Source organism: Halyomorpha halys, unplaced genomic scaffold, assembly GCF_000696795.3.
Source record: "Halyomorpha halys isolate HHAL.00 unplaced genomic scaffold, Hhal_1.1 Scaffold29.1, whole genome shotgun sequence".
In the NCBI taxonomy this organism is placed as follows: Eukaryota; Metazoa; Arthropoda; class Insecta; order Hemiptera; family Pentatomidae; genus Halyomorpha; species Halyomorpha halys.
In genome coordinates, this window is record NW_027115892.1 from 2,726,264 (window position 1) to 2,737,821 (window position 11,558).

The window sequence follows — 11,558 nt, forward strand, 5'->3', positions numbered from 1 at the left end:
CCATGAAGTTATTTAATCACAGAGTATTCATTATTTCAGGCTCTACTGAGTTAATAAACAAGACTAACAAAACATTAAAATATTTATTTACATTTATCACAATGAAAACAATTAATCATAAATATTTTGTCAAACTTTAGGAGCGTTTAGATTAATCCAGTCAATATATTTATCCAACCTAGTATAGACACTTGGAATTCCTTCTTGTCCACACCTATCTGAACCAAAGGAAAGAAGACCAATCTAAAAAAAAAAAATTTAAAAAACTAACCGTTTAAACATAAACTATATTTTTTATAATATTTAGGTACATATTCTTAAATAATGATTTAAATAAAAGTTTTTTGAAGAATTACCAATATCCTTAAAAGCTTTGGTTTTTCCAGAGGAGCTAAAGACTTGTTCAAAGCCATTTTTCAAAATAAAATAAATAGAAAAGTGAATTTTAAGAACAGTATTAATTACTTTCTCTCTGTAGTTCCTGAATTAATGATAACAAATTAGATCAAATAAATTGTCATTCATCCCTCATTAGTCAATAAAATTACTTGACTTAATTATTTAGTTATATCAAAGATGAAATACATTAACTTCTATTAACCTAGCAAAAATAATAAAATTATATTTACTGTTGTGTTAGGTTAGATCTTGGAATATTAATTTATTTGAAATATTTTAAGCTTGTTAAACCATTTAAACCTTAATGTACCTGATAATATCGAGAGTGAGTGCGAGGATCTAAAAATATCAGAGGTGCACCTCCGAATCCTGAACATGCATCCTTCCCAGCTTCACCACCAATACAGAGATGTTTTCCAGTGATGGGGACAGAAGCTCCATAAAGCAAAGCGCACCTTTCAATAGCTAAGATAGGAAGCTGAAGCTGTTGCTGTGTAGGAGGAATACCTAATAAATAAAAAAATAATGAGTTTGTACAGTTAACAGGTCATAAAGAATAAAAATAAATTAATTCACTCACTAACTTGACCGGCCAATTTTCCCCAACCTATAAGCTGTGCTCTGTTACCAACATAGATGTAATCTTTGTTTGTTGGGTAGAGACAGATTGGCTGAACACTTGCTAAAAATAAAAATTATTTTGAGTTCTATTGGATATTTACTGTATCTAAAATCACATAAAATTTATCACAAAGGACTGGGGTTTGTCCATTTACTTATATTAATACTACCTGAGTAATTCATTGGATATTTCAGAACAAGTAGAGCAATATTATCAGTGAAAGTTTTCGAATCATAGTTAGGATGGACGATTATGTGGTTAAGGGGAATATCTTCAGCATTAGGAGCACAATACCCATAAGCGCAGTCTGGATCTTGGTTACAGTCATACTCACCAACTTTCACTGAAGCACTGAAATCCAGTGATTGAAAATTTAATGAAACTTGAAACAATTATAAGGGAAAAAATTATTTTACTGATTGACTGGTATTTGCTTCACAAACCAGTTATCAATTACAGTGGTATTATAATTACTGGAAGATTGCTGATAGACCGTGTGTATCAATAAATGGAATTTAGTATGGGTGCGGTCAAGTAAAACTCAAATAGTAAATTGGTGTACTATTTTTATTGAGCCAATGTTTCTCCCCACATTGCAGGCCTTCATCAGGGCTAAAAAAGATAGAAACACTTGACATAAGTACAAAAAACAAATTAGTGGAAAATAACAGGGGTATACAATGAAACATAAAAACACCATCTTTATCTATGACTATATTATGTCTATCTTTATCTGATACTATTACCGTTTTCATTTATTGTTTGTAACCTTTAATTTTTCTTATTAAATTTTACATTTCATTGTATACCCCTGTTATTTTTCACTAATTTTTTTTGTACTTATGTCAAGTGTTTGTATCTTTTTTAGCCCTGACGAAGACCTGCAACGTGGGGCGAAATGTTGGCTCAATAAAAATAGTACACCAATTTACTATTTGAGTTCTATTTTACCGCACCCGGACCAAATTCTATTTATTGGTATTATAATTAATCTTAACATATTTGAATGAGTATGAATATAGACCCTAACTAAAAAGCTGTAATAACTTCAATCTTCATTTAGTTCTTTAAAACAAAAATCCCATTATACTTATATAATTAGAAGAGTTCTATATTTTGTTAATTAATCAGTAAGAATTACACATCATGGGAACCATTTTGAGATATAGTTAAACTTAGTTCCAAATCCATCAATATACCTCTCATAATTCATATTTTAAATTGTTTCTAAAATATGGAAAGAAGCTATACCTAACCATATTAAAAGCAACTAATAATGTTAACATGTGATGGAAAACTGCTATTATCAGCAAAACCTAATTGAAAACTTAATTGCTTCATACATTTAAATAAACTTTTAAATCATATTAACAATTAGATTAATTTTTATTAATATATTCTTGCTTGAGAGTGGTTTAGTTTATTTAAAAACCAATTTGATCTGGGACCATTTGGACAAAGGTAATTAGCCGGCATTTTTAAGTTTTTAAAAAAGAAAATGACAACAAAATAAAGATAGGGCCAAAGAAATCAGTATGTAAGTGAAGGAAATAATGAAATTATGATATAAAAATAATAAAAAAAACTTTTTTTAGGTATCCTTGAAAATGACCTGAGAGTCGAAACTTTGGAAAGTTTTTAAAAAGAATAAAGTTGAGAAAAAAAGGATCAAATTTGTTTTTAAAAAAACATATTAACAATGTTATAACACATTTAGTATACACTCAAATCCAGTTGATTCAAGAACTACCAACACAAGACTGATACACGATACATTTGCAATAGTGAGCTGGAATAGAAATTTTCTAAATTGATCTTCATGGCATTATATCCGACTCTATAGTAAAGTGGTTATTAACAATATATTCATTTAAAATTGTGAAATAATAATGTGTATAAAAAAGTGATGAATAACAGTAATAGATAAATGTCTGGTCAACTCTGACGAATGGTTTGAGTGCACTTATTACAGTTAATATTTAAAAAAATATGTTCAAGACAAAAAAAAAAGTACAAATAAATTCTAAACTATTTCTTAATTTTTTGTATTATAAATGAAACCTTTTTACTAACTGGAGATTAACCTATCTTGTTATAAAATATATGCTGTATTTCTCAATCAGCATCTCCCAACACATTACTTACTATTATATATTACATAATGCTACTATTCTTGGAGGGTTTCTAAAATGTGATATTAAAAGTACAAGAGGTTAATTATGTACAACAAAGTTTTCTATGAAAATTTTACTTACATTTTATGTGTGGCTGTTTTTGCCAAAGCACAATGAGCTGCTGTTAGAATTGTTTGCTTGTTAATGATAGACCCACAGCAAAGGTAATCAATAGATTTGGTCAATTTGTCTGAAAATATTATGAAATAAAATTTAAAATATGTGGATTATCTTTACTGTAAGTAAAAGTAATACTGTACTTACTTCTGAAACCGACACGAACGACCCATGGATGAACACCAATTCCAGAGTAGCTAGTGGACCACCAGTGAGAAATTTGAGGTCTTCCACATTCTTCTTTCTGGATAATTGTAGGTGGAGTTGAACAAGTCTGTGGACAACATACTAAAAGCTCGGAACCTTGAGATCCACAAGTTAGACCCCTGAGCCTGATAGAAAATTGCTATCATTAGAAATATTTGCAGATGTTATAGATATTCAATTGTTCAATATGTAATGAGCAAGTATTTTTTAATCTAATGGGAGAGTCTTAACCTGCAATTCGACAGGTGGATCTGTCAGACCCAATTATTTGTCTAATTTTTATATCAAATCATATCTTCAGTATAATGCGATTATTACCATACTAATTTATTTATATGTAAATGGACTATACAACATAGAAAAAAAAGTAAAAAAACTTAATTAGTTTAGAACACCAAAATGTAAGATAAATGTCTATCACTAAGGGTCCCTCAGATCAACCAGTCGCACTAAGGGTAAAAATCTTTTTGTCCATTCCGAAAACATTCATTAAATAAAAATGTATCAGTTATAAATAAACATAATTATCATATAATAATTCAGGATTCTCAGCACAGAATATTTTAAAAAGAAAAGCAATCAGATAAACCAACATTTAGAATGTATAGGAAAATAAATATATTAAAAACCTTTTTTTTAATATTGCTAACTTTGCACTATAAAGAAATTGATTTGCAGACTCTATTATTATCTATTCTTGATAAATGAAAATTGGTTAATAGTTACAAAATTGAATAAAGGATAATAAAAATATATATTTATATCTTCCCTTCATATATTAGATTTTCTGAATAGAAATAAGTTGCTTCTAGGACAGCCTTTACAATCAACCAAATTGAATTATAAGCACTTTCCAAATAATTAATAATTTGAGAATATGGGTATCCTTAATTTATTGATAGCCCTCTTTTTTAAGGGGTCATCATATATATCATATTAATACCCCTCCTTTTTTTTAAGGGACTATAAACCTCCATGGACAGGAGAAGAGCAGTTCTTGTAAGGTTGCCAAAAGAAGAGCCACAGAAGAGAGTGACACAGAGTGTATTATGCAACCAATCAAGGGGAACAAACACCATCTCTATCTTTTTTGAAACCGGTAATCAACCACTGTAAATAATAACGCTGAACTTCAATGCCAACAAATGTTTCATCTGACATTCTACATTGAATAGAAATAAGTTCTAATTGACCACTGATACAGAAGTGCAATACTTTCAACAAGATCCAACTGTGACAGTTTGTAATTTCAAGGAAATTGTTTATGATGGATCTCACTATTCTAAGGGTATGTATGGTATGTTTTTCACTGATATACATCTGTCTGTCCTACAATATGAAACTTTTTTGGATATAAATAAAAAAAAAAAATGTAAATTTTTCACGTTTTACAATTTTTAAGGTCTAAAAATGCCAGACGTTAGTCAGCTATTCGTCAAAATTTGTTCTCAAATGTGTTGTTGAAGAAAAGATAAAGGAGGATTTCTGGAATAAGAAAAAAATTCTGTAGACCCCACAAGTGTAATATCTACATCCGACTGAACCATTTGCCGCGACCTTCTACATCATTTCAAGATACTACTCAAGCAAAAATACTTTTAAAAGATTTCAAGGAGTCATCACTTAAAATATAAAAAAAACATTGAATTGAATAACTCATTTAATCGCGTAACGTTGACGGGTTGATATTACTGCTGTAGAAGCATCACAGCATTCAACAAGAAATAGGAACATTGCCATAGTGACCAGAAAAAGTAGTGCAAGACCACAATCTGCAAGCGCTTAATACGTAAGTTTTAATAATATAAAATCTTTTGTAAAAAAGTGCTAGAAAATAAACTGGCATAAGCCTATTTCTTAGACCTTAAATCTACAAATAAAAAAAATAAGGTAGATTTTAAATCTCCGCCTCCAATAAGTTAATGTAGCGACGCGGCTGCTTGTATGTACTCAGTTTATTGCTGTTTCTCGAATTTGAAATTCGTTATTTATAGTATTTCATTATTAGTTTCTATCCTTCATCAAGTTGAGTTATCACGGATGTTAGGTTCACTTACAGCTTGTAAAGCATAGCCTCACTGTTGTGATAGAGGTCTCCTTAGGGAAGAGCATGGAGGATGTTATCATGATCATCATCTCAATAATTTGAAAATCTGGAAAGTTGGGAAATTTGAGATCTGAGTACCTACTTCAAGCTGCAAAAATTTTGTTAGAACATTACTCTGAGAGGTATGCTCAGAATAACTTATGAACGCTGGGTAAAAGTTCCTAAAATTTTAAGGAAAAAATAAAATTTCAAGAAATACTCTCTTAGTTCTGGTGATTTGTTAAGGTGGTTGAAACATTTAAGATTGGGGTACTCCCCTCCCTCCAGTAAGATGTTAAGGTGGTCGGAAAATTTTAGATTTTGCTACTCCCCTCCTCGAATAGATTGTAGCAACTTCATTGGCAATAGATACAAAAAACTTTTACCTGGAAATGGGCCTTACGTAAATGATCTCAATTCTCCTACCCAAGAAAATTTTAAACATTAAATTTAATTTTGTTAAGATGCCCCGTTTTAAGGACCTTTAAAAAATAAAATAAAATAAAAATTGGAGTTGGGCCGCAGTACCCTAAGTAGTAGTTGCGTCCTAGTAGTCCCTATAACCTATCCTGGAAAAATTCTTATTTCACTCCGTTTTATTTGTCGCAATCAATTATATACTTGAAGATAAACTAAAAAAAATATACATTTGTCACTTTTAAGACGCAGGAATAGAAAATTAGGTTAATTTTTATCTACACTATACAACTGCAAACGTTCTTGAAAAATAATTAATATCTACTATTTTAGGTACAAGAAAATGGGAGATTATTTTAATGAAGGAACATTTTTAAATATTTCTTGAGCTGCATTAGTTCCAAATAAAGAAAAATGAAGAATTTTTGATTTGGATTATTTATCTCTGGAACTATTAGGTGTGTCTCTCATATCCTAAATTGTGACTTGTTATATGGGTTTATAATGATCATTTTCATAGGAGAAACAGTTCCCATGATATTTCCCAAAACATATAAAAAATTCTAGCTCAGGAACTATTAATCTCTATTATGGTTCCAATTTCAAATAGTTAAAAGAATCAAAGAATTGTTTATAGTGATTATTTTGGTAGGAGTGAAAGTTTCCGAATTACATGTCAAAATAAACTCACTATAAGTTGGTTTCTTGTTACTTGGATAATAAATACTTGGTTTCTGAAAAACTATGTCTAGTGAACTATTTGCTGTAAAGATGTCTATATTAGTACTCAAACTGCAGCTATTTTAACGTTACACAAAGTAGTTTATGATTATTGTCTTTGTAGGAATAGTTGTACCAATGATATTTGCAAATTATTTATGAAAAAAAATATGTATCTTATATATTTACAGCAGACAAATATTTTTTAGCTCATCTTCAAGGGTACACACATAACTAATTGAAATAAATGAGACATTTGATAAAATGTTACATTCTTCTGTATCGACTCCTGAACTATAATTATTTGACCCCTAAGGAACTCAGGACGGGTATTTCCGTTTAAAATTCAAATTAAAGATTCTTCATGATCGAAATATTTACCCTTACATTAAATTCGATATATAAATAGCCCACTGGAAGTGAAAAACGACCTGAGGAAATTAAAACACGATCCAAGCTTGAAAAGGAACAGATAGCAGAGAAATTTGTTCAACAATTGATGACGAGACCAAATCGTCGATATTAGGCTACCGGAATCCTTATGTTCAAAGAACCATGTCTCTACGGCGTAGTGGAAAACAAACAAAATTTACTTACATGTATATTTAACTTTGAAAACAGTTGATTTTGTTTTTTTCTAATTTTTTTTTTGGTTTATTGGTTGTTATCCTCCTGTTGTCTCTCTTCTGTCCGTCCTCTGCCTCGTGACCTTCCAGGAGCCGGTCATCTTCGCCCTAGTTGAAATGGGTTGGTCCCACAAAAATTTTCCATCCGAACACAAAACTTTTGTAATAAGGGAAGTTATGTTCAGTGACCAGCTAAGAGAAATCATTCTCCGTGAGAACATAGAGTCCAAGCCCCCGTAAGAATTACGAGATCCAATAGTTTGGGAGGACCTACCTTGCTTTTAACCTTGACCGGACGGTGAGAATAAGGTAGGTCCATTTGGGGTCATCACCCATCAAGCCAGTTCCACTCTTCCATCCTGTCCTTCTGACATTGGTTTCCCATTATCAGGGGACCTCCCCATTTCTCGTCCTGATATTTTCTGTCAAACCTGCTGAGCCCTCTTTCTTGTATGCATATTTCAACATGCCTTCTCGCAGGAGGTCGAGAGAAACCCCTTTTTGTTATGACTAGCACCGCCTCATGAGATACACTCTGGTAAACTCTAGTGACACGTATCAGAGTCCTCCGCTGAATCGACGCCAATTTGCTTTTCTATCGCCGTGTGAGGTTTCGGTTCCAGGCATGGGGGGCGCATACTTTAGAAGGCCCACAACAACTCTCTTACATGTGGGCATCTGCTACGCAGCCGAGTATTTGAGGCACCAGAATATGCTTCCCACACGATTGAGTTCGTTCAAGGCTAGTGCCACCCTATTTTCAAGAAAGCCCAAGTGAAGAGTCACATTAAACCCTCTACCAAATTTTACGCCTAGTTAGGTGATCACTTCGCTTGGACCTATTCTTGTATCTTCAATAATTAGATTTATAGAGTGGGCTCTATCCTCTTACTATGTAGCAGCATGGCCTGAGTTTTTGCTGCTGAAATCTTTAATCTCTTCCTTTTACACCATGTACATATCAGGTTTTTGGTGCCATAATAAGGAGAAGTATTATGAATGTGAAAAATTTCGAACTCAACTTCTCGACGGAAATAAAAGTTTTGAGGTCCCCTCAGTCCAAATAGACAATCTTCTATATGTGAACTGCCTAGCTCAAAAACCATGAACTTACATATATTAATAGAATAGTATAGTAAGAAGTATTTTGAACGTCTTAAATAAACAAGCCTTGCAAACTGGTATGTAAATTGCCTTGCTCAAAAACCAAAAGTCGTACAAAACTGAAATTACAAAGTTTAGGTCAAGTGTATGCCTGGAATAGCAACTTTTCGATACAATTGACCGACTGGAAGTGCAACTTTATAGACTCGATTTTTCACATTTTTTTCCAAAAAAACTTTAACGATTTTGATTAAACTAGGTGAATCAATGAGCAATTAAGTGGTCTTTAATACCAGAATAGATTTATCCTCACTGGAATAGACTAATATAGCTTAAATGCTGAATTTTAAAAAAACTTCCTCTAAAACCCCTTTATTTTGGTTTCTTTGAAAAAACATGAATAAAGAGTTCTCATTTTTAGCAATAATATACAATTTATAAATACCAAATATTATAGAAGTTGACGAATAACTAAAGGAGAAAAATGGAAAAAATAGATAAATCCGATTCGAATGGGAAAAGCTAAACCGTACGATCTATCCCGATCGTATGACTATTGCTTCGTTATCTTTTGTTAAAAAATCGTATTCTTGGCAGGAATTAAATTTATATCTGTTATTCTCATCTTAATAAACCCAATAATACGAACTTTTGTCTTCTCAGGTCTTTAGATTTTTTTTAAAATCTCAAAAATAGCAATAACTTCAACACGAGCTGAACAATCTTCACTACACTTTTGGTCTTACGAGTTAGAGGTGGTAAGTGAAAGTTATGTGATGCGCGCAACGCACCAATTTTTTGTTATGCCATCTTCTCTTATAGAATTTATTTTTAATTGATATGCTTTGTATTATCATAAATGTCAATATTAATGCCCAGATTCGAAAAATAATTTAATTTTAGGAATCTAGCTTCTGCTGATGAAATACCGAGCGGTATTTAAAACAAATTATTATCACCTCCTCTAGATAACTACCAGGTAATCGAAAAAGTAAAAGCGAACTTACAAGACGTAACTACACTGTACTAGAACATCTTAATGAAATATTTGGGGAACACTGTTGTAATAAATCTTTGTTTTTGAACTAAAGAGCTTCAATAACAGTTACACTATATATTATAATTGTTTTTACATAACATTAATTACTTGTCAATTTGGACGCAGGATTGCTTCACAAGTTGCGAGATGACATGGCATTGGCTCAATGGTATGCAAGCACTTCCACGAGAACATAAAAACTCTTGTCGTGGTGTATCATAAAATTTAGGGCTTCTAGAGCTTTCCTCTTCAATCACTAATTTTTCTCCTGGGAATATATGAGCATGAAAAGTGTTATATTAGAATAATCTACGAAAAAGAAAACTAATGATAAATAAAAAAAGTGAATATATATATATATATATATATATATAACAAAAATATTTAAGTGTTGAATTAAGTTTTTTAAAATAATGAGAAATTTATAAAAGGTAAGTGTTTATTTTTATTGATGTTAGGATTCAAAAAATATATCTTTCGTGATGATCGATCACCTCGTTTTCTCAGTTGAAGGACTCACTATCACAATTAACAGGAAGCTTAATAATACTATCATTAGATTCGTCGAATATTGCACATATGAAAGTGACAAAAACAAGGACGTTACCGATCTATAGGGGAAAAAAGAATAATATTTAAATATTTACAAGTGTAACAAATGGCAGTAATGATCTACAGAAGGATTATTACAACTTTTTGTCTATATTTTTCAATGAAAATTTAAAATTTGAGCAGTATTGTGCATAAATTATATAAAACAATGCCGTGATAGTCACCCAAGGAGGGGGCACCATAGTAACCGGCTAAGACTCTGAAATAAATTTTCCTCTATAAAAAAGTAGATAGAAGCAAAATTTTAAGTTTCAATGTAAACAAAAACACTTCAACCGCATGATTTATCTACGGACCAACTTAGTTACTCTAAATAGGGCTGAATCGATCCAATTAAATTCGTCAAAGCTTTTTGAACAGCTAAATACCATGACATTACCAAAAATAACTTTCACGATATCACGGTAATCTAAAGTACTTATTTTTCGAACAAATGGTCCACTTTAGAACATAAACGGATAAATGGGTGCACTGGGGGAAGGGGGAGGAGAGGGCACCATAGTAACTGGCTAACAAGTATTTGAAATAAATGTTTTCCAATAAAAAGGTAGATAGAAGCAAAATTTAAAGTTTCAATTAAAAAATCAAACATGTTACTCAGAACTGAAGTTCAAAAACTTCAACTAAAACTATAATATTCAAAGAGTGTTAAATTTACAGTTTTATTTTAACAAAACAATGTTTAAAATACGTACTGGACAGCATATTATTTAAACAATTTTTCAGAGAAGTAATGGGTATCCTAAGACCCTCCCCGAGATTGGAAGCAATGGGATAGACCCTCGTTATTATAGGTTGTGCATTGATAAACAATAAAGGTTGCGCACGACTGTTTGGGAAGAGATTTCAATTTCTTTTTGAAAAAAAAAAGTCTAGAAATAATTATGGAATCATGAATTTGGAAGACTTACTTTCACGAATTGGCTCGTCGGATACACTCTCTTTGAAAATAATTTTGTTGACTTTATTATTATTTCCAATAGGTATTGAATAAAAGAAAAAATTGATTCTAGTAAAACATTTAATCTTTGTAATTTTAAACCTATATTATATATAAAATTTCCATGTATATATTTTATTACTTGATATTGTAATATTTTTTTTAATTATTAAAAAAATTTAAATTAATCATTAACATTGTTCCTAATGTTTAAATTCCTAAAATCTTTCTGACTGAATCTTAAATTTCAAGATCATTACAAATTAGAGGAAACTTACCTTCGTTTTTTTTCAGAGCTATTATATGAATCACAAAAGAAATTAGAAGCAAAAACAATATATAAGCTGACATTATCTGTTAAACTTATTCAAGAATCTTAAAAATAAAATATTTTAAAGAAAGTATCAATTTAAGTTGTAGTTCGATCAACTTGTAGTGTTGAACTCGTTTTAAACCTAGAACAGGAATGCCAAGACCTTCAGCTTGAATTTGGCG

At 31.0% G+C, this 11,558-nt stretch overlaps 1 protein-coding gene across 1 annotated transcript; it reads right to left on the reverse strand.

The window, feature by feature from the left end:
- Nucleotides 1-69: 69 nt before the first annotated feature.
- Nucleotides 70-11,517, reverse strand: LOC106684214 (phenoloxidase-activating factor 3). Its single transcript, XM_014426162.3, has 8 exons — nucleotides 11,342-11,517; nucleotides 9,620-9,779; nucleotides 3,460-3,644; nucleotides 3,277-3,385; nucleotides 1,191-1,372; nucleotides 980-1,081; nucleotides 710-906; nucleotides 70-243 (listed from the first exon to the last, which is right to left on the reverse strand). The coding sequence occupies exons 1-8, from the start codon at nucleotides 11,412-11,414 to the stop codon at nucleotides 130-132; spliced, it is 1,122 nt and encodes a 373-aa protein (XP_014281648.1). The 5' UTR covers nucleotides 11,415-11,517; the 3' UTR covers nucleotides 70-129.
- Nucleotides 11,518-11,558: the final 41 nt, after the last annotated feature.

Excerpts from the sequence above, each read along its gene's own strand:
- LOC106684214 (XM_014426162.3), bottom strand. The coding sequence starts at position 11,414 with ATGTCAGCTTATATATTGTTTTTGCTTCTAATTTCTTTTGTGATTCAT. Across the intron at positions 3,386-3,459 it reads CGTTCGTGTCGGTTTCAGAA|ACAAATTGACCAAATCTATT; the intron begins GTAAGTACAGTA and ends TAATATTTTCAG. Across the intron at positions 244-709 it reads CTCACTCTCGATATTATCAG|ATTGGTCTTCTTTCCTTTGG; the intron begins GTACATTAAGGT and ends TTTTTTTTTTAG.